Source organism: Thamnophis sirtalis, unplaced genomic scaffold (genome assembly GCF_051295495.1).
Source record: "Thamnophis sirtalis isolate CommonGarterSnake01/CBP01778 unplaced genomic scaffold, rThaSir2_p1.2 scaffold_14, whole genome shotgun sequence".
Taxonomy (NCBI): Eukaryota; Metazoa; Chordata; class Lepidosauria; order Squamata; family Natricidae; genus Thamnophis; species Thamnophis sirtalis.
Window position 1 is genome coordinate 22710242 of NW_028261394.1, and position 27589 is coordinate 22737830.

The window sequence follows — 27589 nt, forward strand, 5'->3', positions numbered from 1 at the left end:
CAGGGGCCAAAGGGTGGGGATCGGTGGGTGGGTGGGTGGGTGGCGCTACATTTGGTGTATAAGATGCACCCAAATTTTCACCCTCTTTTATGGGGGGAAAGGTACATCTTATACTCCGAAAAATACGGTACTTCTGCTGACCACCGGTTGCCTGCAGTTTGGTAGCTCAAATATCACCAGGCTCAAGGTTGACCCATCCTTCCATCCTTCCGAGGTAGGTAAAATGAGGACCCAGATTGTTGAGGGCAAGAGACTGACTAAACTGCTTAGAGAGGGCTGTAAAGCCCTGTAAAGCGGTATATAAGTAAGTGCAATTGTTATTACTATCTATGAATTCTGGGCTACTTCCACTCACCTAGCCCCACACATGGTGGTTGTTGAGGGAAAAATGAGAGAATAATGTATGTTGCCTTGCATTCTTAGAGGAAAAGCAAGATATAAATCTAACCAACCAACATGGCATTGTACGTCACTATTCTGAAGTGTCTTCTGTTTGGACAGGTAAGAGGCCACATCCAGGAGGCAAAGAAGACGATCTGCTTTGCTATAGGGAAGAATACGACTGAAGGGCTGACTCACATGATGTGCATTGAGGGGACCGATGGTAGGCTGCTATGACTGTGAAGTCCCTTTTCTGCTTTCAAAGATTGGTTTATTGCATGCCAAAGAATCAGGGATCCCAGCCAAACAGTTTTGCCTCTAGGCCTACTAATAGATTATTTTTTCTTTACTTTTTTTTTAGCTTTTTTATTTTTGAACAAAGACAAACAAACATAAAAATAAAATAAAAAACATCTTCCATTACAAATTGTAGAAAGTATGTTGGTTAGTTACAGTATTTCCATTCATCTCTTCCATAGTCATCACCTGCTTTTCATATCAAATCACACATTTTAAATTCACATATATTCATGTATATCACGATTATTATATCTCAACATTAATTTGTCTATAATTGTTTTTACATCCTTTTATATATAATATTAAAAATCTAGAATAGGATTATATGATATTCTATTAAATCATCCTAAAATCATCCAATCGCAATACATCTTTATAACATATTCTAGATAAAGCTTTTAAACCTCCTCTCATATTCTCCATGTGTTGTTTATATAAAATTTCATATTATCAAACTAATATGTATTTTAATCATTATTAATCATTATTTAACTATAGCTATTGCCACTTCATTTTATACATACTACTAGTAAACTAAATTTAGCTTAGTTTTTATTATACATTTTCATTGCATCAACCTGTATCTTTCCAGTAATAGTGCAGTCTTATATCTCTTGCCATTTGTAGCATTAATATTCTAGTTACTTTCTTAATAAATCTTGTATGAACTTCTCTTTGCAACATGTTGTTCCTTTCGTATCTCATAAAAGCTCGAAACCCAGCACCTGCTCTTTCCATCAACTTATCTTTGATTATCACTGGTGCTTCTGTCAAGATTTCTCTCCTCATCTCTGTCAATTTTTTTCTCTTTTCTTCTTCTGTGTTTTGAAGTGTGGGGTAGAGTTCCAATCCATCTATCTCCCCTTTCCATATTCCGCTCTTGCCGTTACCAACCACGGTTACTTTGTTGTCAGTATCCACAGTTTTCTTATCTCTCTGCTCATTTTTTCTTCCATTTTTGAACTCCACATTCTTCATTTGATAAACATCCTCAGTTTTTCCATCATTTTTTTCTGTTTTGTACTCCATATTCTCCAGTCTCTTCAATTCTCTCTGTCACAACTAATAAATTTTGAATTTCAAACATAATCATTTGCAATGTTACAGTTTGTTTTTCCTGCTGCGCCATTCTTCCAATTTTGCAGGCACTGCCACTGTAGGGTTCAAGGCTACTTTAATAAACAGGTTCATTTATTATCTTTCAAGTCAGAATGTTGTCTTCCCTCCAATAGCTAGTGATAGAACTTCCAAAAGGCACCTGTATAAACAACTTGTGTTCTTCCTACTATCACTGTCAGTAAACAAACGGAAAGAACCTTGACTCTCAATTGATCAAAGAGAAAGAAGAAAAAACAATGTATCCACCCTCCAGCCTCGAAGTGGAAGTGTAACTGCTTTTCCTCCTGTTGTTAGAACCCTCTTTATAATCCTTCTTATTATCTTCTTTATATTCCAAGCTTAAGGAAGAAAAATCCCTTAAATGGAGATCAAAAGCAATCCAATCAATCCAATCAAATATTATAAAAAAAGAAGGAAAATTTTAATCCAAAGGTGTAAGCAAAAGTGAAAAAAGAAGAAAAAAATAATTTATTCAGTTTAAAGAATAGGGAGCCTTTGCAAAAATTCCATCCATGAAAAAAAAACAGAAGTAGGATAATACACTAAGTAGATTAATTTCGCCACTTACAGCCTTCTATCTTCAATTTTAATTTAACTTAATTTTTTTTTGGGGGGGTAGTCTCTAATAATAAAATTTCCTCACCAATTTGACACACTTCCTTTTTGCTTTCTTCCTCCTGTTCCGGAGCTGTCCCAACTTCAGCAGCTTCATTAGCTGCGTTTCTGTTGCTGTTCCTGGATCTTTCAGGGACTTTGCAATGTCCCTGAGATCAGCAGGAGGTGCCCTTCTCTGCGGGACGGTTTAGGTCCGAATGGACCATCCAGCCCCTTTCCATTTTTTTCCTTTACTTTTAATTACTTGCACTCGGCCCCTGAATGCTTTGTTGCTTTGTACCTGTTTTGGCTGCTGCAAGTTTATGGTCCAATCCTCTAGGCAGACTTGGAAGAGATACCCCTTGAAACTCTGAAATTCTTCTGCCAGGAAATACAGTCTAAAGCAGATGACTTTGTAGCTGGCCAAGTGCAGGCAGCTTCCTGCCTTTTAAGCAGTCATCTGCCTTTATGATTTCTTTCTTTATACTCCTTTGTGCTTTTATCTGTTTTGTATCTAACTTAAGGACAGTGTCTGTGCATGAAACACTGATTTATGAACCAGGTTTAAGACAGTTTGGTTTTCAACCAATCCTTAGTGATAGTTCATGTATTCAGAGAATGTTTTAAACAAACATAATAGTGAAATGTACCTTGCTGGACTATATGCTGGAATTTTTGAAACTGCTGAATTACTATTACTGCTTCTTAATAAAAAATAACGTCTAATTCTTAACAGGTTGCAAAAGCCCGAAACCTTGTCGGTCAGAACTCGTAGTCCTTGAATATGGGTTGTACAGTGGAGAGCCAGCAACAAAAGTGCTTTTACAGCCTCTCACAGGTACAGAGATCTCTCCCCCAGAATTAACATAAAATTTCTCTTCTGCAATGCAAAAGAGAAGTCACTGTTTATGTCAACTCATAAAACATTTACATGTCTGTTATCAAGTTGCCATGGTGAAGAAAGGAGGGGGAGCGCATTCCATACATACCTTCGGCTAGAGTCGGATCTCAGATTACTATAGCAGGCTTGTGAGGTGTGCACCTTGTTGGAGAATGTGATTTATGATTACTGAGGGGAGGGGGAGAAACGCAGGCAAAGTTCAGCCATAATTTAAATGAAGTCAGATCTGACTGCAATGGGGTATTGCCGAAATGGTGTTCCTAATAAATGGCTGGATTTCTTTTGAAACTTGGCTCAAGGCTCATGAATTAATTAGAGCATCTTTCAGAAACCTGACACTGATGACCTTGTGCAACAGCATGCATGTTTGCTTTAAGTACAGGAAGTTGTCTATATGCCATTTATCAATCTGTGACTTAAGACCGTCTTCTGGAAACTACCACCTTTCCTCACCATGGCAACTTGATAACAGACATGCGAATGCTTTATGAGTTGACACTAAGTTCCCCTGTTTGGAAACTTGTTCTCCTTGTACATCTTCTTTCTTAGGAAGAACCCATCAGCTCCGGGTCCATTGCAGTGCCATCGGGCACCCAGTTGTTGGGGACTTTACCTATAGCTTTAAGAAGGACAATGCTCCATATCGGATGATGCTGCATGCATTTTATTTGTGTATTCCAACCAGCAAGGAGTTTATTGAAGTGAACGCTCCAGATCCCTTTGTTCCCTCCTTCGACAGCAGTTGGGTCCCTCAGCATCTTATACACCACTTGGATGAGGTGATCCAGGAATTGAAAGAGAAGGGCATTTGGGCGGGGGAGGAAGAAAAGCAGGAAGATCCATCTGCTGTCCCAAGTTATGAGGTCACATCTGAAACAAAGACCCAAGAGATGGAGAAACAGCAAACGCACTGCAAGCAGTGGTTATCTGAATGGGCACCGGAATGAAATGGCTACTCCTTTGCGATTGAAATTGAAACCATCTCTCTTTACCCTGGGGCTTTAGAATTTATCCCAAATTCTAAATACAGACACCCTGTAGACATCCCTGAAGGATATTTTGATACGTGTATGTACAAAACTGCCTGGCTGGCTTCCGCTTTTTTATCATCAAAGCACAGCTTTGACTTTTAAACTATTTGCTTGCCAATTTAAATCAAACTCATGGTTTTAACTTGTAGGGATGTTTGAGAGATAGCCATCCTATAATCTATCAATGTAATAGTAATATCTGTTCCAGAATGTTATAGTAAATAATACATTTTTAAGATGTCTGAATTATTCTCACAACAGTATTTTTGTTTTAAAAATAATGTTGGTGGTCCATTTTCTAAATGCATAAAATATTCAAATGGCTTTAAGTTACCATATTTTTCAGGGTATAAGATGCACCTTTCCCCCCCCCAAAAAGAGGGTGAAAATCTGGGTGTGTCTTATACATTGAATGCAGCATTTTTGGCCTCCTGAAACCTCCCCCCCGCACATCCCATTTTTCGCAAAAATGGACGTGCAGAGGGTTTGGGAGGCCTGCAGAGTACAAAAAACTTTTTAAAAAAAATTACCTCTTCAAAATCTTGTTGCATCTTATACTCAGATGCATCTTAAGAGCCGAGGTGGTGCAGTGGTTAGGGTGCAGTACTGCAGGCTACTTCAGCTGACTGTTATCTGCAGTTCAGCAGTTCAAATCTCACCGGCTCAAAGGTTGACTCAGCCTTCCATCCTTCCGAGGTGGGTGAAATGAGGACCTAGACTGTGGGGGCAATATGCTGACTTTGTAAACCGCTTAGAGAGGGCTGAAAGCCCTATGAAGCAGTATATAAGTCTAACTGCTATTGCTATTGCTATTAAAGTCTGAAAAATACAGTAATTGAATACCAAATAGATGTGACATGATATTCCCCCATCTTCTCTTTTGTGTAGTGTAGCTTATTATTTTTTGATCCTGATTGTTGCCTGAAGTCCGATGGAGAAATGACTTTTATTTTTGACTTTTAAATGACAGGACTGCATTCCAGTTTCCCTTAAGTAAAGGAGAAAATGCTTACGTTTTGTGAGAGGTTTTGAAATCGTGCCTTTTGATTGATTCCAGGGATTGTATGAAGGGCTTCCACATAGAATGCAGGTTTTATCTCCTTGGTTTTACACTTATCTTTCCTGCCCACAGTATACCTGTGATCTTGTGAAACTGCTTAAATTTTGGGCAATATTTTAAAACTTTAGTAACCAAGTGTAATGTATGTTATTTATATTCACAGTTTAAGTAGAATTTTGTACAAACCACAACTGGTATAGATTACTTTGTGCATAATTCCTTCCCTCAGCTTTCCCAGTGTTCTAATTTCAGTCTTTGAAATTGGTGCATTAAACAGCTCTTTTCACTAGAGGATACTCACACTTGCAAATTGTCTTGTTTGTGGCTGCAGTCCTTAAATTCATATTGTTGGCAGTAAACCACAGTTAAATAATATGCATTTTTAAAAAGTATATATAGGATTGTGACGATACAGCTTGCACAAAATAGCAAGATAGGTGAAATTCTAACCCTGACCTTCCCTCTTGTGCCTGGCTGCCCTTTTGGCACTCATACTGAAGGAAATCAGTATGGAATCTGAATCACAGAAGAGAATACATCACATTGCAAGATGTGTTTCAGTCACATTACATAAAATCCCTCATTTTCAAGGTTTATCCAATTGACTGGAGTCTGTGTAATAATAATGTGTATTATCCTAAAGGTCTGCTTAGAAACCTTTTAAAAAAATCAATTAAACAGTTAAGCCTTTAATTGTTTAATTGATTTTTTAAAAGGTTATAAGCACTCTTTCAGGATATAGTCTGAAAAGATCTCACATTGCAATAAATGAAAGCAGTTTCATTTTTATTTCTATTTTTATTATTTCATTTATTAAATTTCAGTGCTGCCCATCTCGCTGTCCAAAGCAACTATTTATAAACTTTTAAAATTTTAAATTGCACTTAATAAAAATACAACAAAAGCACATTGATTAAAAATTGGCTCGTTCATCAAGCAAATTAAATCAACTACTTTTATGCAAGCTTTGATGTATTTAAGCATGTTACATTTCTTTGTTAACGTCTAACCCTAAGTTCTCTAAGTGGCTTGTAAAATATACTACAAAGTAAAAAAAAATTAAAAACCAAATAGCATGTAAAACTGACAGTAGTACATATTACTAAGATGTTCTATGGATTTATTTATTTATTCATTTACAATATTTAATATTTGTAATTTACTGTCCATAATTGCATTTTTTCTTCCTTTCCTTGAGGAAAGCGGTAATACATTAATTCAGTTCTTATCCTAACAGATCCGTAGGGTAGGCAGTGTGCTGGCCCAAAGTCTTCAAAATAGCTTAATAGATTGGGTGTTGATCTTACCTGATACACCTGTTCTAAGGGGGGTGTGTGAAGATAGCATCCAGGAATAGGTTAACTCCATCTGTCAGCTAATTGGACTGAATCTGCAAACTGACGACACACCGCCTCTGCTTGCTTCTCCCAGTTTTTTGACAAAGGCGTTGCAGCAGACTGACGTGTTGTGATGAAGATGTGTCTCCTTGTGGACCCAGGACCAGACACCAATCCAGGTGGGGCTGGATGCTATCTCTACCTCCCAGAGAACGGGTCTTATGAGGTAAGACCAATGCCCATTCTCCATAGTGGTGGAGATAGCATCCAGGAATGGGACATACCGAAGCATGGCTGTCCTAGGGGTGGGCTGTCGTCCAGTCCAAAGTCCCCTGCTCCATATGGACACTCTGCAGAACACGCCTGCCAAATACTGCCTCAGCCGAGGTGAAGATGTCCAGTTTATAGTGACAGATAAAAGGGGATGGAGAAAACCAGGTGGCAGCTTGTCAGACCTTCTCTATCGAGGCCTGGGTTGCCCACGCCTCAATTGTAGCCACAATTCTAGTGGAATGGATGTAATATGCCTTGGCACTGGCAAGGCCTATAGTTCATAGGTCTTAGCTATGTATGCCTTAATCCACCGTCCCAAAGATGAAGGGGTCACCCTGTTGCCCAGCGTGGTCGGGTGGAAGGAGACAAACAAGGATTCTGTCTACCTCAGGGAGGAGGTAGTCCTGATGTATATACGGAGGGCCCTCTGCACGTCCAGAGTATGCCACTTCTGCTCCAGACGATGGACCAGGTCAGAGCAAAAGTTTTGCAGCACTAGCTCCTGAGCCCTCTGTAACCAGGTGTTTATCTTCGGTATGAAGGATGGATCCAGTCACAATACCACCCTGTCAGAGTGGAACACATAAAGATCTTGCCTAACCGACAAGGCTGCCAGTTCTGATGCCCACCTGGCCGATGTAATGGCCACAAGAAATGCCACCTTCAACGGAAGGTAGTGAAGGCAGGTAGTTCTCAAAGGTTCAAAGAGGCCCCTGGTGAGGGAATTCAGCATTTTAGATAAGTCTCAAGTGGGGTATCGGTGCACCACAGGGGGACTGAAGTTGGTTCCACCACAAAAGCGCGTAGGACAAAATCGCGCTCGACAAAAGCGCGCTGTGACATCATCACAGCGCGACGAAAAAGATCGAAAAAATGTAAAAATAAAGCTAAAACCTTCCCCTAACCCCCCCAAACCTAACCCTAAACCTAACCCTAACCCTAACTCTTAACCTAACCCTAAACCTAACCCTAAACCTAACCGTTAAAGTAACGAAAAACGTAACGCTAACCCTTATCCTAACCCTAACGCTAACGCTAACGCTCTAAAGCTAACCCTAACCCTTAACCTAACCCTAACCCTAACCCTAACCCTAACCCTTACCTTTATGTGAATCGGCTTGCTTTAATTTAATTTTTATTAATTTTTATTTGAATTTTTCGATCTTTTTCGTCGCGCTTTGATGACGTCAAAGGCGCGATTTTGTCGATCGCGCTTTTGCCGTCCGCGCTTTTGACGGGTCACGCTGAAGTTAGTTTCCCCCCTTAAAAATCATTGGACCAAGGGATGTTGGGCAAGTGAATCCAAGGTTCCACAGGCCAAAACTGAAGACAGGGTATAGCCTGCTATCCAGTCCCTCATCAAGGAATTCCGGGACCAGTGGTATGGAAACATCTGTAAGGGATGAGATCCTTCCTAGAGCATCAATCACAAAAGGCCTTCCAGGTGGTATCATATATGCAGTTGGTTGAAAACCTCCTAGATGCCTGGATTGTCCTGATGATCCTGGAGGAATTATTGTCCCCATTCACAACTATCCACTCAAATGCCAGGTGGTCAACTGGAGCCACTGTGGTTCTGGATGTAGCACAGGCCCCTGGCTGAGGGAGATCCTTGTCGGAGGAATTCTCCAGAGACGAGTCATGATAGGTTCACCAGGTCTGTGAACCAAAGACTTCTTGGCCAGTGGGCCGCCAGGAGTAAGAGCTCCTCTTCCTCCAGCATCTTCCTGATGATCTTCAGAATGAGTGGAAGAGGAAGGAAAGCGTACAGCAGTCCTGGAGCCCACAGACTGCGAAGCACATCTACTCTTTCTGCTTCTGGTGTCGCATATCTGGCATAATACCTGGGCAGCTGGCTGTTGTCTGGGGTGGCAAATAGATTGACAACCAGAAGGCGGAATCGTTGCATCACCTCCTGGAACAGGTTCGGGTGCAGCTGCCACTCCGCGTGGTCAACTGAAACTCGATTGAGACAGTCTACCTGCACACCTCCCAAATATGCTCTACCCTTATGGACAAGGTGTGTCTCCTCCCAGAAGCCCAGCTGTTCAGCCTCTTGCATGAGGACCTGCAATGGGTCCCCCCCTGGTGGTTGATGTGGGCCTTTGCGACCATGTTGTCTGTTAGGACCAGAATGTGCTTGTTCGTCACCCTGTTCTTGAACTATATAAGGGCCAGGTGTATTGCCCTGAGTTTGAGCCAATTTATACTGTGGCTCAGGTCCACCATCAGTGATTGCAGATGTGGCCCCCCACCCCCAGCCATAGATGCTGGTGTCTGTTTTTAATATCAGGTCTTCTGGCTCTCTGAACTAGCAACCCTTGGTGATGGCTAGGGATCTCCACCACCCCTGACCCTGCTGCTCCTCTGGAACCAGCTGGATCACCTGAATATCCAGTAGATGTTGTATTGCTGATTCCACGAGGAGCCGCTTTGCCCAGTCCTTTGATCCAGGACACCCGATGAAGAACTTGGTGTGTGTGTGTGTGTGTGTGTGTGTGTGTGTAGAGGAACTCCAGGGAGAAACCGAATTTTACCATCTCCCTGACCCAGGCACCTGTGGTCTTCCTATTGGCTGGCAAAGAAGGCCAGGCAACCCCCAGTGGGAGGGTTTGTTAGGCAGTCACTTCTGATGCCAAAAGGAGTGACCTAATCACCCCGGAAGGATCTCTTTGGGGGAAAACACTTTCCACTCCTTCCTGACCTGAGCTGTTGTGCCTCGGCCTTTGTGGCCAAGCAAGACCAAATCTTCCATCCGACCCTCTAACGGGCGAGCAATGAAAATATTGAGCCGGGTGAGAGTCTGGGAAAGGGAGGGCAAAATATTGCGCTTGTCCTGGACTTAACCAGGATTGGCTCCAGGGAGTCCCCCCAACCCCCCCCTGTGAACGGGGCAGAGGCAAGTCTCTATTTATGTCTGGTATCTGCTTGCCACTGGCGGAGCCGTAGGAGACATTGGGTTGCTACCGACATGGCAATGGACTTGGATGCGAAAAGCGCTGCATTCAGCATGGCATCTGCTGAGAATTCCATTGCGGCCTTCAATTTATTAATATCTTGATATGACCTAGTGTCACCTAGAGCAGTGTTTTTCAACCTTTTTTGTGCAAAGGCACACTTTTTTCATGAAAAAAATCACGAGGCACACCACCATTAGAAAATGTTAAAAAAAATTAACTATGCCTATATTTACTATATATAAAGTAATTCTCTTGAATAGGAATCAAATAAACAAAAAGAAATTATTTTATAATTGTTCATATTTCTGTTTACTTACTCAGTGCGAAACCTGGGCCTGTTTTTTTGAACACAAAGCTGATATTCTGGCAGGAATCGAAGAAAGACACACACGTAGCTCTTCATCAACAGCTCTCAGTCTCTCTCTGTCTTTAGAGACTTTGCCCAAAAGTTGAGCATGTCCACTGATATCAGTAGACTCGTCAAGTTGCAATGCAAATTTCTCACTGATACGGATCTTTTCCAAAACCACACTTTCGATGTCTGCAGACATGTGTTGTTGTTGAATGTTGATTTTATTTATATGCCGCCCTTTTCCCCCAAAGGGGACTCAGGGCGGCTCACAACTCAACCAGGGAAGGGGGGGATACAGACAAAATTAAAAAACGACACAAAACAATACATGGTTTAGAACACACAGCAGTCATACCATTCAAGACGGGGGCAACGGTTCTTTAGCCCCAGGCCTGTCGGAACAGCCAGGTTTTAAGGGCTTTGTGGAAGGCCTGGAGGGTGGTGAGGGTTCGAATCTCCACGGGGAGTTCGTTCCAGAGGGTCGGAGCAGCCACAGAGAAGGCTCTCCTCCGGGTAGTCGCCAGTCGACACTGGCCGGCGGATGGAATTCGGAGGAGGCCTAATCTGTGGGATCTAATCGGTCGGGTGGAGGTAATTGGCAGCAGGCAGTCTCTCAAGTACCCAGGTCCAATACCATAAAGGGCTTTATAAGTGACGACTAGCGCCTTGAAGCGTATCCGGAGATCAATAGGCAGCCAGTGCAGCTCGCGGAGGATAGGTGTTACGTGGGTGAACCGAGGTGCACCCACGATGGCTCGCGTGGCTGCATTCTGGACAAGCTGGAGTCGCCGAATGCTCTTCAAGGGCTGCCCCATGTAGAGCACGTTGCAGTAGTCCAGTCTAGAGGTCACAAGCGCGCGAGTGACTGTTGTGAGGGCCTCCCGGTTCAGGTAGGGATGCAACTGGTGCACCAGGCGAACCTGGGCAAATGCCCCCCTGGTCACAGCTAACAAGTGATGTTCAAAAGTCAGCTGTGGGTCCAGGAGGACTCCCAAATTGCGAACCCTGTCTGAGGGGCGTACTGTTTGACTTCCCAGCCTGAGAGATGGAACACTTGGCCAATTAGTAGGAGGGAAACACACCAGCCACTCGGTCTTATCTGGATTGAGAACAAGCTTGTTAACCCCCATCCAGTCCCTAACAGCCTCGAAGCCCTGGCACATCACGTCAACCGCTTCACTGAGTTGGCACGGGGCGGACAGATACAGCTGCATATCGTCCGCATACTGATGGTATTTTATCCCGTGCCATCGAATGATCTCACCCAGCGGCTTCATGTAGATATTAAACAGGAGGGGGGACAGGACCGAACCCTGTCGCACCCCATAAGTCAGGGGCCTAGGGGTCGATCACTGCCCTCCGACCAACACCGACTGCGACCTGTCCGAGAGGTAAGAGGAGAACCACCGTAGAACAGTGCCTCCCACCCCCACCTCCCACAGTCATCGCAGAAGGATACCATGGTCGATGGTATCGAAAGCCGCTGAGAGGTCAAGGAGCACTAGGACGGAGGCATAACCTCCGTCCCTGGCTCTCCAGAGATCATCGATCAATGCGACCAAAGCGGTTTCCGTGCTGTAGCCAGGCCTAAATCCCGACTGGAAGGGATCTAGATAATCGGTTTCCTCCAAGGACCGCCGGAGCTGAAAGGCTACCACCTTCTCAACAACCTTCCCCACAAAGGGGAGGTTGGAGACTGGACGATAGTTGTTTAAAACGGCTGGATCCAAAGATGGCTCCTTCAGAAGGGGTCTCACCACCGCTGCCTTTAGAGCGGGGGGAAAGAACCCCTCCCGAAGGGAGGCGGTTACAACCGCCTGGATCCAACCCCGTGTCACCTCCCTGCTGTTAGCGACCAGCCAGGAGGGGCATGGGTCCAGTACACATGTGGAGGCACTTACAGCTCCCATGGCCTTGTCCACATCCTCAGGGGTAACAGCTTGAAAATCAATCCAGTGATGTCCTGCCAGATTCCCCCCTGGTGCCTCAGCTGGCTCTGCGCAATTGGAGTCCAGGTCCGCCCGAAGCCGAGCAACTTTATCTGCGAGGAATTGGACGTAATCCTCAGCTCTGCCTTGCAAAGGATCGCTCGTATCCCTCCTATTTAGGAGGGAACGGGTTATCCTGAACAAGGCGGCTGGGCGCGACTCAGCGGAAGCAATCAGAGAGGCAATGTGTGTTCTTTTAGTCGTCCTAATTGCCCGGAGGTAAGCTCTGATGCTAGATGTTAAAAGTGCTCGGTCTGACTCGGACTTACTGGATCTCCATCGTTGCTCTAGGCGTCTCTTTCGGCGCTTCATCTCCCGGAGTTCCTCAGTAAACCAACCAACATGTCATTAATACGTCTGGAAATTGTGTTGTCTGAGAGTGGGACTTTGGCTATTTCCTTAGCTGCTTCAGGTCCTAGCATCTCCTCTACAATAGCTTTGCAGGCGGGAAGTATTAATGTCTCTGCCACAGTGTGCGACTTTTTTGACTTGGCTATAAGTTCAGCAACTTGATAGCTAGCTTTAAGAGCTCTTTCATTTACCTTTGTGGTTTTTCTCATGAAAGTTGCCTGTTTCTCCGTGTTTTCACGCAGGCGAACAAAATAGTCCGCATTCTTATTTTGAAGTGAAGGGTGTTTCGTTTGGAGATGGCGTTTAAGTTTACTTGGGACCATAGCACTGTTAGATAGCTTTTCACCACACACCACGCACAGTGGGGTTGGTTTCTTTGCATCTCCAGTGAAAGTAAATCCAAATGAAATATAGCTTTCGCTATATTGCCTAGTGCCAGAGAATTTGCTTGAGCTAACCATCTTTGCTTTCTTTTGATCCCCACTCATACTTGGGCTCTCATCTGGCTGCGATTTTTGTTCAGAGTCCAGTTCTTTCCTTTTCAAAAACTTGTCCATCACTGCAGTATCTGCTCCTGTCTCACTGTCACTCAGTACTTACTGCACTTGTCTCCTCTTTAAACAGGGGGCCAGTTCACGGTCCCTCAGACCGTTGGAGGGCCGGACTATAGTTAAAAAAAAACTATGAACAAATTCCTATGCACACTGCATATATCTTATCTTGCATATATCTTATTTTCCCCCACATTAGGTTGGCAGTATAGTTACCCCCACATTAGGTTGGCAGTATAGTTACCCCCACATTAGGTTGTAGTTCCCCAACATTAGGTTGTAATTCCCTGTGTACTGCCCCACATCGGTGCTCGGAACACCGAAGGAGACGCGCCGCTGGTAACACTTACCAAGTTGACAGCGCGTGTTCTCCTCGCTGCTCTGGTCCTCCGCGATTGTTGCTATGGGTGCACGCATGGGACATCAGTGACGTCCCTGCATGTGCTACCTCCTGGCGGTCCCCGCGTTTTTAAAGTAAACGCGGGGCCACAGGGACTTAATAGAGGCATCCCTGTGTCCCAAAAGCAACTTTCGGGACACAGAGATGTCCTGAGGCAAAAACACTCGGCAGGTGTTTTTCCCACGGCACACCTTACACTATGTCACGGCACACTAGTGTGCCGCGGCACAGTGGTTGAAAAACACTGACCTAGAGGGATCCTTTCCTGTAGTTGCTTCAAGCAGAGCAATGAAGCTCTATTAAAAAATGAGGCTGCCATGGAAGCTTTAACAGCCATCCTGGCCTTTTACTAAGGTTTGCTCAGTTCTCAGTTCTCTTATCCTCTGGCCAGAGGGCTTCCTCTGGAGAGCCAGCCATGACTGATGACGTTGACAATGCAGCCACAGGGACATCAACTATAGGGACCTCTAGGGCAGTGTTTCCCAAACTTTTGACATATGTGTACCCCTTCTATAATTTTCGTAACACTGAGTGCCCCTCATAAAAAACATATGCTTTAATAAAAATCAAAATATATTATTTTTTTATTTTTTTGGTACAGACGCAAAATAAACGAAAGTTATATTATAAAGAACATTTATTTGATTCAATGAGAAGGATGAAATTGTTTATGTTGAGATGACAGATCATCATAATTTGGTTCCCTGGTTCTTAATTTTAATCTGAGATGCGGTTCCACATCCAATAGTCTGTTCCTTTTTTTCGATTTAATGTCTACAAATGCAGAAAAAGCAACTTCGCATAAATATGAAGTTGGAAAAGGCAAGATGTATTTCAGGACTTTTTCTGTTAAAACCAGATACACATGTTGCATTTGTAACCAGAATGATGTTAAAGTACACTCCTTATGTTTATTTCTCAAGAATCCGTCCGAAGCTAATTACAATAATTGCTCTTCTTCCGCAGGGGACAAACCTTCTGGCATGGATGTTGTGTTAATGTTGAACGGATATGTTATCCATTCAATATTTTTGTTTAAATCAGGGAAATAGTTTTTCAAGCCAACTTGCAAACTCTCCAAATGCTGTATTATGCATTTCAGAGTATCAGCCTCAATTTTAGTAGCCGAACTTGTTATAAACTCATGAAGAGAGGGAAACGAGTCTACTTCTCCATTCCCAACTCTCTTTTGCCATAAATTTAGTTTTGCGATGGTAGCGTTCACTTTATCTTGAATGTGAAACAATGAAATTTCTTTGCCTTGTAACGATAAGTTGAGGCAATTTAAAACAGAATATATCTGCTAAGTATGCTAGTTTACAAAGCCATTTCCAGTCATGTAAACAATTTCTCAACTCAAATCTATCATTAAGAAAGCATTGAAGTTCATGTCTAAGTTCGAACAATCGATTTAGAATTTTCCCCCGAGATAGCCAACGAACATCGGTATGAAAAAGCAGCTGGGTATGACTACTTCCCATTTCTTCACATATTTGCGAAAAAAGTCATGCATTCAAAGGACGGCTTTTAATGTAGTTAATGATTTTCATGCTTTCATCCAGAACTTTCTGTAGATCAGCGGGCATCTTATGTGTTGCCAAAGCCTCTCTGTGTATGCAACAATGTGTGGCTATGACATTTGGAGCAACATTTTGAATTCTTGCAATGAGTCCTTTATTAATTCCGACCATACTTTTTGCTCCATCTGTGCTTATTCCAACACATCTATTCCAATCAATTTTGTTCTCTTGCATAAATGTATTCATAACATTAAAGATATCTTCTCCTGTTGTGTGACCTAATAAAGGCTGGCAAAATAAAAAGTCATCATGAATTTCTTGATTTTTTTCGTATCTAACAAATGCCATAAGATTTGCAAAATTCGCAATGTCGGTGGACTCATCGACTTGCAATGCATAATAACGACTTTGAGAAATATCAGATAATAACATCTGTTTTACATTATTAGACATATCAATGATTCGTCGATGAACTGTATTATTTTAGAGAGGAACGCGGTCAAAAGTTTGTTTCGCTCTATCTCCTATCATTACTTTTGCCATTATCTTGGCTGCAGGCTTGATTAAAATTTCGCCAATGGTTTCCGCTGCACTACATTTGGCAATTAAAAGCGACACGCGATACAAAGCTTCTAGTATTTTTTGATTGTCACCTCCTGTCAAACCCCACATTACTTTTCGAGACTGATTTAAATCCTTAAGTTTATTTTCAAAAAAATCTATGGGTTTATCTTTGTACTGATTATGGTTTGTCTCAAAATGGCGCTTTAAGTTGGATGGTTTCATGCTTTCATTTGTTAGATTTTCAAAACAAATGATGCAAAGTGGAATAGGTTCATTTTCATCTCCAGTCCAGGAGAATCCAAATTTAAGATATTCTTTGTCGTACTTGCGAGTTTTCCTTGCTTTTTTCTTAACAGGTTCTTTCAGAATCTTTCAGATTCGTCGTTAATTTCATTATTTCCTGTTCGTTGATTGCTACTACAATCATTACTTTCTTTCAGTTTAGTAGTTCCAGATTTCAACCAGCGATCCATAATCTCTGTTAGGGATAAAAATTGTATTTTATAAAAATAATCAAAATCAGTGGAACTTACTAAAGCACGATAACAGGCGCCCGGAACTAACTATTAAAGAAGTAAGTTGTCTCTGTAACGAAGTGCAGTATATTCACGCCGTGTCACGCCTCACAAGACTGTCTAACTGTTAGATAACACTGCAATTCTCCGGCGTTTAAGCAGCTCCGCGGCTCAACGTCAACTGTTAATGTTCCCACAGTTTAAAAATGGCCGAACCCGAGCTGCGCGAAGGATGCGCAAAAGTTCCCGCCATAATGAGTTGCGATACGATGTACGATGGCCCCAGTTCCCATGTAAAAACTGCAATACGCGCCTATTTCTTTCCTTGTTCTGTGGGCGCAGCTAAGCACGGTGCAGTGGATATTCCCACATGATCCCCACCAAACTCCGGTGCAACGCGTACCCCCACCAAACTCTTCCCGTACCCCTGGGGGTACGCGTACCACACTTTGGGAAACACTGCTCTAGGGCCTTGGATAGATCCCGGCCCATGTTAGAAAAAGGTCTGTCCTGACTATTGGGGTAGGGTCCTGTCCCAGGGGAGGTCCCCTGCAGTGGTGGGTTCTGGGTCCCGTTCTAACCAGTACGGTTGGAACTGGCTCAGGGTTGTCCACATGGACACATAAGTGTCTTGCCATCCAGCAACGCATCCGTGAACCTCCGGGATGCTCCAGCTGCTTGGTGGAACATCATGCAGGCGCTGTATGCATCACGTGCGGAAGCGCCGAAGACTTTAAAGACAGGTAAGGAGCGCGGGCAGGCGGGTACTGGGGTGTACCGCCTGCAACTCACCACTGGTCTCCTGTCTGTGCACTACATCCAGGAAGAGCCTGGGTGATGAAACCACCTCTCTCCATGGCTGGTTCTTTGAAGAGGGAATCTACCAGGTCCCCTGACCCAGGTGGTGCCTCCTGCGTTGTTTGACTGGTCCCCATATGGGTTGCCTTTTTTGCTTTGAACAGTACTGATGGTTTTGACCAAAGATGGTTGAAAAAGACCAACAAAGGCAGGCTGATCGGGCATTAAGCCCTCATCATCAGACAGCTCTAGGTTCTTGTATGCTTCTTTCCCTGACAATGAATTAAATTAAATTAAATTAATGAAGCCTGATTGGAGGAGGCAGGTAGGTAGTGCTCTAGGGAAAGTAGGAATTCTTCAGGCTCGTGGGGCTCCATGCGAGCTCGGAGCCTGATGTGGTCTGAAGCCACTGAAGCTGCTCTCTTGTAATCCTACAGCTATCCCCTCTCTGATGGCCTCGGAGATAATGGCTACCATAATGGCAGGAGTTGGAGCCTCTATTTGCTCCTGAGAACAGAGATCGGCATTAGTGGGTGGGAAGGTTGCCTCTGCAGAGGGAACCCTCTGTCTCATAGACTGCTGCATGGCAGCCACTGAAGACCTATGCTATGGAAGTGAGCTGAAGAAAAACTCACTATCGCCAGGCAGATTAGAGGCAGAAGGGGAAAGTTGCTCCTCAGCGCTATCTGGCAACCATGCAGCTGCCTGAAGACTTTCTTGAGGCCCAGGCAGCTTCAACAGCTGCAAAGCGAAAGGGTAGGGGCTGGCCTGCTCCATGGGTTAATGGTCGCCAGACCTCCAGACTGTCTCTCTCTGGGCCTGTATAATTTCACGATCCAGGGCTCTCTGGTGGCATCTCTCATCATGTTCTGTGGCCTTAGAGGCCTTTTTGGCCGGTTTGCGAATGGGGGGGTTCAGGGTCTTTCGTTTTCCTTGCAGGCCTTAATCCTGAGGGACATGGTGGCTGCCATTTTATTTTTTGCCACGTGGCAGGCACGCCCGGAACAGTCCCCGCTGCTCTGCACCAGCAAGAGACATGGCACTATGGAATATACCCACGATTTGGGCAGGGACTCTCCACCCTCTGGGGCTTCCAAGGCTAAGGGCTCCAATCGGGATCTCTGCGCGGCTTGAATCCCTCCTAATGCCAGGGACTCAACTCCTTGCATGCGCGTCCCCTCCGAGTTTGGTGTGCAAAATCTAGCCCCAGGGTCAGTGCCATGGAGCCAGGCTTGTGAGCGCTGCCCTAATTGCTTGGCTGGACTGCCGGAGCTGATTGCTACCTTTTGGGAGCATTCAGGTCAGCATTCCGAAGCTATGCTCATGGACACTGCCCTATCCGCCCTGCCTGCCTGCAGTCGGATTGCAACCACGCAGCCCTCAGCGGGGTTGGGCTAAAAGCCCTTCATGCTGGAATGAAGGGCTGCTCTACTGAAGTTGAACGGGAGCCAGCCTGATATTGATCAAAGATCTCTTGTTCTAGCTAGACTGAGACAAAAAGCTGGGAGGAGCAAGCAGAGAAGGTGTGTCATCACAGTTTGTAGACTCAGTCCAATTAGCTGACAGATGGAGTTAACCCATTCCTGGATGCTCTCTCCACCACTGGAGAAGAAACCATTTTACTGGACATCAGGGCAGAAATTCCTGAAAGTATCTTCTGAAATCTGGTGTGTTTCTGTCAGAAAAGTCCATGTGTGAATAGATCCAAGCCATATCTTTGGATTGTTAGAAATATGGTATGATTTTTCCTTTCATGCTCCTTTTACACTGAAATGTTTATTAAAATGGGAAAATCACAACTCAGGCCATTATATTAATTTTTTTTAGATTATCCAAGTTAAAACGAGTTGCAGCTTTCTTGCAGCCTCACAAGAACAAAGCAGATTTATTAGTTCTTACATCGACAGGTAACAAGATTCTTGAAAACAGGAAAGGATTTCAATATTTCCATAGAGTGGCAGATGTACTGGAAAACTAAAGGAAAATTGAACCACCCCACCAAAAGATGATTTTTTTACTTCACTTGGTTTAAACTTTGTACAACAAAGACATAATGATTACCCAGTACTAGATTTACAGATAATCTAATTTATAGATTACAAATAAGCTTTTTGTTTTTTGTTCAATATGTATTCCACTGTATTGTTAATAAATCATTTTTTCACTCATAGAGAGCCTGAGATTTTTTTTTAAGCTTCACACATTTAAATCTTGCCTTTTAAAAGAATTAACTCCTGTGGTTTAAATATATGAAGCTTCTGTTGCAAAAAGGTACTACATAAATATTTCTTCTAATTTGTCTCCTGAAATGAACAATTATTTTACCCGTAGGTATATTGTCAGAAACAGTATATCAGGAGTAGGGATTTAAAGTTTATGTTGTTTAATTATCTACAGGCAGTTTATAAAATAACATTAATAAAACCAATAACGAGAGAAAATCTATTTTTTCTCCCCAGGAAGTAAGGACTCTCACTTTTTGCAGGTGGACTATAAGATCCTCTCAATTTAAAAATGAAAAAAACAATGGGCTGTCGTGCTGCAAGCATGTTTGTGCACAGTGTCATGATGCCTATACAAAAAAGGTAGAGCTGGTCTCACACATTTCCTCATATTTCCCCTTGACACCACTGAGTAGAAACAATTTATGTTTTAGGACAGTCCACCTTTTAACTGAAGTGGAAAGGTCATCTTGCATGTTCCTTAGTAGTTTATCATTTACTTCAATTTGAATGTTTTTTTTCTTTTTATCATCCTGTAATCTCTGGATTTGGGGTGGAGTCGGGTGAATGAGTGGGGCAGAGCATTTACTGACCGGATGCCCTTCCTGATGCCTACATGGAGTTTGCAGCAGATATTTTCTCTTTGTGCCCTGATAGAGAAATATCTGTTGCTGCCTAGGATTGAACTTTCAACCTTCCAAGTGAAGCTGAGTGTCTTCATCTCTAGGTAACCATTCCTCTCTTACTTCAATTTGAAGTACTTGTGTGAAACTAATAAGGGACACCTGGTGTAATGTAATGCTAGCACGGGAAATTACTTAAGTGTTTCCTTGGCTAAACACTTCGGGATAAGATATGCTACTTTTGTGACATTGCTTGCTCGCATGACTCTCTTTTTCCCAGCAGTCAGAATGGGGCCTGTTTCCCACCTCTGCACCCTATAGACCAAGCAGGAAAATAATCAAATAATCAAATTCCTGGAACTCAGGAAAAATTTCCTGACAGAGCAATTAATCAATGGAACAGCTTGCCCCCTGAAGTTGTGGATGCTCCATCACTGGAGGTTTTCATGAAAAGATTGGACAACCCTTTGACTAGGATGCCTTATACAGGGGGCTGGAGTATAAGACTGAGGTTCCTTTCAGCTCTATGATCCTCTCTTCCCCTCCCCTCCCCTCCCCTCCTGCTCTTTGGGCTTTTGATAAACTTTTGTTTGGAATTGACAAGAAATATAAATCTAATTTCTTAAAGGGATGTTTTATGAATTGTAAGATGAGAGATCTATTGGGATAAAAATTCATGGTGACTTGTGAATTCAGCTGTGTTACATTAGTTCCCACTGCATATTATCCCCAAAGTTTCAAAATTTGCACTAACTGGGATTATGAAATAATTTCCTTGTGCATTTGAAAACATGATGTATGGTGATGTTTTGTGCATTTATTTATGACTTTTGTAAGATTTTTGAATACTTGTTAATTATTGTTTCATATTTGTAAACATTATCAAAATAAATAATGGTACGTACTACTTTAGAATCACTGCCTGATTAGACAGCCAAATGTTTAGTACTAGAAATGATAGGTGTTATGGGTTTGTTCCGTAAGGTAGATTTAACTACTGATGATTTCTGGTGATTTACATTTATAGCAGACATTATTTCATTTATATTCTTGAAACCATGATGTCATCAAGTATGTCATTCCACTCCAATTTTTTTTAAAAATCATCCAGAATCTCACAAGATGATAAAATCCTGTCAATTTCTGGTGAACTCATCTTTGAACTTTCAGGCAGTTATGATATTCAAATTAAAAGTGATATATAAACACCTGAAAAACTCCATAGTATGGTCATTGGGAACTCATTATTGTAATTTGTGGACTTTTGGCTGCTGATTCATTTCTGGGTACAATTTAAGGCACTGCTTCTCACCTATAAGCCCATTATAGCTCTGTTCCACTTCCCACCAGTATTGGTGGATCAAACAGGAACTGCTATTGATCCCACACTTTCAGCTGGAGACTGCCACAAGAAGGTGCTGCTTTTTTCATGCTGCCGAACAGCCTCCTGGGAGATCAGAGCCTTTTTCAGAAACTTTTAAAGACAGAGTAGTTTTGAGAGCTTTTGATTTTGTTATGCCATTTTGTTATGCCATTTTTAACTTAATTTTTTTTATCTTGGGGTTATTGTACTGTTTCTATGAGTGTTGTACCATGGGTGTTTTACTTGGGTTTTATGGTCATTACAGCAGGATAGAAATGTGAGAAATAAATAAATTCCATACAGGTTTAGTGGAATGTGATGAATCAATCTATTATCTCCCCTGTGTCTTCTGGCAGGGTTGGGCTAAAGTTAGTCACTAACTTTGCCCCAATCTGGAGATGGAGTAAAAATCTGAGGCAGGAAGCAAAAAGATTTGGCCCCGGGCATCTGTAGCCCTCAGCCAAGTAAGTTCCACAGGTGTTCAGTGCATTCCAGCACTTCAGAAGTGTTCTTAATACCTTTACTTCATGTTCTGGATATTTGCAATGTACGTAGGATCTAAAGATAGATGCCTCTTGCATCAGTTTCCCCCTAGTTAGCTTCATGCCATTTCTTACACGCCAGAATCCATATTTGGAATCAGCTTCATTTAATCAATTGTTCTTTTTGCTTTTCTTTTGCTTCCAGTATGGAGATATGTAGTGTAGATGATCAAGTAGATAGATTTCTCTACTGCTTTACAGAAACATTCAACAAAATTGAGGCCATCTGTGAGCAATGTTAGATAATCATCTGCAAAGAGAAGTCAACATGACCCAGAGAATGGCAGGGCATTCTAGGAGGGGCTGTCCAAGAATGAGGACATACTGGCCTGGCTGGAATTCCCTGAAGTCAAGATAAACCTGGCCAACCTGCTCTGAAACTATTGAATATCTTTATTATCAGCAAGTAGATGAAAGTCAAGCAAAGAATGCAGACTTCAAAGTGTTAATAAGTTTTAAGATAGTTTTACCTGTTTGCAGGTGTAGACGAACAATTGGGACAAGTAGTAAAATGGTCCAGTGTCTCTTTGCTAATACTTTTTCCTACTCCCCCCCCCAAAAAAAAAAATCCACAAGAACCACCAACCCTATTAAGGGAGACTTTTTTCTAATTTACAGGCACATGCATTCCATCTAATCCTTCTCTTCTAAAATATTACTGCAAATTGTTAGGAACTTAAGAAGTTTGATATTCTTGCTTACTGGCCTCTGTTTTAACTGGCCTTTGGCAAAATCCCCACAGGATTCTGCTCTTAAGTACCATAAAAGTTTGCTTCAGTGCAGTTGAATCCCAAGAAACCTTTGAAATTGATGACACCCACAAAGCAATGCCTGATATATTCTTGCTGGGTCTTTGTCTAAATCACTGGAGGGTTGACAGTACAAGGTATCAGTACAATTTGCATTTCTATTGCTTTTTGAACAAAACTTCACAAAATTTAGTTTTCTTCATAAGGAACTTGACTATATTAACACCACAACTTCAAAAGAGAGCAACGGTCCATTCAATGCCCCAATGTCCTTTTCATTCCAAAAAGCAGAATAGAATTTTGCAATCCAAAGCTTGCTTTGGTATCCTCAAACCAGGGGTAAAATCCTACCGGTTCGGACCGGTTCAGGAGAACTGGTAGCAGACATTGGGCCTGGGTCACTGAACCGGTAAAGACTGATGGCTGGCCATGCCCCCAAACCAGTTCTCCAGTTGCCGCTCGCTCACCCCACCCAATCTCTGCTTTCCACCATCCCAGCCTGCCACTCCTATTTTTCCCTGTGGCCCGCAGTCCTGCTATGCCTTCCATGCAGTCTTCCCAGTGTCCCCGTGGCCAGCTTGCAAAGGCAGGCAAACGGAAGGCCGCATGGAAGGCAGGCGAGCATGTTGGGGCTGGCCAGCTGTGGGGAAGGAAGCTAGCAGCCTACTTCCTTCCCTGCAGCCCTGCCATGCTTGCCTGCCTGCCTTCCATTTGGCCTTCCCGGCAGTCCCGCATACTGCTTGCCTTCTGAGGTTGGCGTCCAGCCCAGCCTGGCCAATGGGTGGGCAGGCAGCCGCTTCTCTGGGGCTGAGAGGGGGCTGCGGTGGTGGTGCTCCAGAACAGCAGGTGCGCATGTACAGCAGCCCCGGGACATCTGCCTGGGGTGGGGGACTGCCTAGGACCTGACTACCATTCCCCCACTACTCACGGGTCGTGCTGCTTACCCTGAACCAAGTCGGAGGCCTCCCGTGACACTAACCGAGGAGGCCTATCTGCCAGCCGCTCCTTAAGTCACACATCAGGAACCACCGAAGGCGTGGGCAAGGCCTCCGGGGTAGCAAGCTCCGCTAGTGCCTCTGACTCTGCCAAGCCTGCAGCTTCCAGACCAGGCTGCGTCCCCTCAGCCATGCTTGCAAAGTTGAGCCTTGACATCCTGTCTGGTTCACTGAAGACAATAAACCAGGCAGTTTGGGGTTTGTAATTCTTTATCTTCCCGCTCTGGCACACTCTGACCAACACTCAGTGACATGCAATAGTGATTCCCTCCATCATTTAAACCCGCCTCCGGCCCTACCCATGCATGTTCTGAGTCTGGTCTGAGTCTGGTCACAAGCCATGATAGCCTGCTGCTACACGCAGACGTCTGTGCCGCTTTCCTGAGCACAGCAAATGTCGCCGCTACACCTAGTCTTCAGGACCGCTGCCCTGAGCTCATTAAAGACTGCTGCAAACAACCGCACATATGCTGGAGCCGATCATCAGCTGTTTGTCGGCATTGGTGGCTGTGCAAGGAGCCTAGGCAGCAACAAGCAAGGAGGTGAGCAGGTAATCAGGGAGGCGAGCAGACAAGTGGGTACGCCTGGCAGCAGCAATGGTGACAAAGCACACCCTGAGAGAGAGAGAGAGAGACAAAGAAAAAAAGAAAGAGAAGGAAAGAAATAAAGAGAAAGAAGGAAGGAGGAGACAAAAAAGAAAGAAAAAGGAAGAAGTGAGAGGGAAAAGAGACAAAGAGAAAGAATGTAAAATAGGAAGAGTGAAAGAAAGGAAGGAGAGAGAAAAAAGAAAGAAAAAGGAAGGAAGGGAGAGAGAGAAGGAAAAGAAGAGACACCCAAAGAAAGAATGAAAGAAATAGGAAGAGAGAGAGAAAAAGAAAAAGAGCCGAGGTGGCGCAGTGGTTAGGGTGCAGTACTGCAGGCCACTTTAGCTGACTGATCTGCAGCTCAGCGGTTCAAATCTCACCGGCTCAAGGTCAACTCAGCCTTCCATCCTTCCGAGGTGGGTGAAATGAGGACCCGGACTGTGGGGGCAAGTTGCTGACTCAATTTGCTAAAAATTTGTAAACCGCTTAGAGAGGGCTGAAAGCCCTATGAAGCGGTATATGTCTAATAAATAAATAATAGATAGATAGATAGATAGATAGATAGATAGATAGATAGATAGATAGATAGATAGATAGATAGATGATAGATAGATAGAACTTCTGACCATAATTGAGCCCAAAATTTTGATTGCTAAGTAAGAGCATTGTTAAGTGAGTTTCACCACATTTTACAAGTTGGCCATGCACACCTGGTCACATGACCACCAAGCCATCCCCCACCAAGCCACGCCCACAGAACCGGTAGGGAACATTTTTAGATTTCACCACTGCCCCAAACTGTATAGCATGTTCACCTCTAATGACTTTGATCATCTGACTAATATATTGCAGGTGTGACAGGAAGACATTTGAAAAGAAATTTCATCATTTTATCTGTTCCTTTTCAAAATGTGAGAAACTCCACGTTCCAAACCACTGATAAATAAGCATAAATACTACTAATTGGGAGTAGTCCTTTAAACCAGATGTCTATTTTGACATGGCTTCCACTGATAGGCGGAGTTTGCCTGAGTGTTCAAAAGAGGGTTTATGGTCATCCTCCAACCATAATTTAGTCTCCTTCTGAAGCAACTGTGGAAAGCTGATACCTGTCCTGCCTCTTTCAAGGGATAAAGATCAGGATAATCCAGCAAAAACTTGTTCTTTAACATACATCAGGAGGACCTCGACTCCTAAATAGAGGTGGGTGAACCTTTATCTACAAGGATCCATTGACTGTATTTACTGCTTAGGGTGCTATAATTTCCCTTTACCCGTTCTCCGTTTCCCAATCTTTTTTTCCTTGTGGGCATTTGGAGAGCTATCTTGTTTTTATCAAATAACTCAAAGCTCACTAGAGCATTGTGGGGTAACAATTGCATTGTAATAACTCTGAAATATGGGAACTGGGGAAAAATAGTCTGAATAGTAAAACCTGGATTGTGAACTGTTTGGAATTTCCAAATGGTCCACGTAGTTTTGGCAATCCATTACTGACAGTCCTCATTTTTACCATATTCTTCATGAAATTTCCAAAATTTAACATTTGCCTCTAAACATTTTTGCACCAGAGTCTGTGGATTTGGGCTTCCTGGTTATACATTTTATTGTTTAAACCAGAGGCAAAGGATCAAGAAATGAATGTATTCATCCACAGTTTGATTTTTCTAAGAAAAAGCTATTAAGAATGGATTCCTGCTGGCTCTCTGTTTTGATGTCCTGTTGGCTTAACTTTCCTATATTGCCTTGAGCAACAGTTCAGATTAGGAACCTTAACTTTGCCAGGCGATGTACATGCCTGAGTTTTTGAGATTGCTCTCTTGCAAAATGATTACTGAGCATGATCTGTCTCAAAGCATGAATGGATACATGGATGAGGTTGCTCGGCCAGTATGCTGCTTTCATGGGGAGGATAAAACAGGTCAAGCTGCAACGTTTGCCACCTTCCCTATTGAAACCTTTGAGATGCATTTTAAGAAACTTTACATTGCACAACTGATGGCTGTTTTCTTTTTACAGTGCCTGGATGAGACCCACCATGGCACAGGCTTGTCAGCCTTCATTCCTGTTAGCAGTTTTTGCACTCTATATAGGTATGTCACTGCTATTTTCTCCCAACGGGCCTCTACACGAACTCCTTTCCAGTAAGGTTATGGCCACCTTTTGCCAAAACAGCTCAATTATAAAAGTTATGGCATTTTCTGTCACATGGCTTCATCCCTTCTAGAGATTATTTATTTATTATTTATTTATAAAATGTATTGGGCACCCATCTTCCTACAGGGTAACTCTGGGTGGCTTACAATCATAAAAGATATACACTAAAAACAAGACCAACAAGTGCTACAATCCAATTATAGATGGGAAGAGTGGGGGCAGGGTGGGATCTCTTGTTAATGAAACACAGTGATGCTTCTGCATTGGAGGCCCAGGTCAACTGGCAGAGCCATGTCTTTAGTCCCTTACGAAAGGATAGGAGGGCTGGGGCCAGCATGGCGGTCCGGGGGGTGGGGGTGGAGATTTTCCAGAGGGCAAGAGCAGAGAAGGGCCTCCTCCTGGAACCCAACAGCCAAAATAATCCGGCTGTCGGGACCTGCAGCATGCCTCCTCCCCTAGTCTGGAAAGGATAGGCCAATCCCAGTGGGATGACTGGACCCATGCCATGAAGAGCTTTTAAGGTGATTACCAGAGGTGGGTTGCTCTTGGTTCGGATGGATTTGGGAGAACCGGTAGTGATAATTGGGACTGGGTCACTAAACCGGTAGTGATGGCTGACTGGCCACACCCCGAACTGGCTCGCTCCGACTCTCTCCCTGTCTCGTCTTTGCCATATGCATCCGCACAACTGCCTCCTAGTGCCTACACACAGGTAAGCAGCATGGGCTGCTCAGGGAGTTTTGCAACCACTGCCTCCTAAGTGGGATTGAGCCTTCCTGCTTCCTCGATGCATGGAGGCAGGAGGCGTCAGTTTTGTTTGCTGCCTACAAGCTCCGGGGGTGGGGGGTGGGGAGCAGCCAAGTGAACATGCCAGGATCTGCCGTCTGCCTCTAATCTGCAGTTTACTCATGAGCAAGTTTACTCGTGAACAGGGTGCTTGGCAGCAGGCAGATGGTTTGCTTGGTTGCTCGGCTGCTGCCCCCCGCCCCCCCGAGCTCACAGGCAATGAACAAAACCACGCACTCTTTGGACCATCCAGCTTTCCTGCATTCAACTCGGCACAGCTCCAGTTGCTGCTTTATTTTTAAAAAAGTTTTACAGCATATTTTATTTCCCATCTCCAATCTGAAAAATAAATTTGCCAAGCCACATCCACAAAATAAGCCACGCCCACAGAACCGGTAGTAAAAAAAAATTGAAACCCACCTTTGGTGATCACCAACACATTGGATTGCACCCGGAAGTAGACTAGCAGCCAATGCATTATGTTTAAATGTCTGAAACTGATATCTGGTCATTGTCTCATGCAGTTCCACTGGCTGCAAATTCTTGCAAGAAGGCAAATTTTTCCAGGAAGAA

The 27589-nt window shown here is 43.5% G+C and overlaps 1 protein-coding gene across 3 annotated transcripts in view; it reads left to right on the plus strand.

The window, feature by feature from the left end:
• Nucleotides 1–6488, plus strand: part of RPUSD1 (RNA pseudouridine synthase domain containing 1) — a 36281-nt gene extending 29793 nt beyond the window's left edge. For all 3 annotated transcript variants that reach the window (XM_087729540.1, XM_087729542.1, XM_087729541.1), the window contains exons 4-6: nt 502–604; nt 3131–3232; nt 3845–6488. In XM_087729540.1, the coding sequence (XP_087585666.1) occupies nt 502–604; nt 3131–3232; nt 3845–4242 (603 nt within the window). In that variant the 3' untranslated portion in view covers nt 4243–6488. The remainder of the gene's footprint in view (nt 1–501; nt 605–3130; nt 3233–3844) is intronic.
• Nucleotides 6489–27589: the final 21101 nt, after the last annotated feature.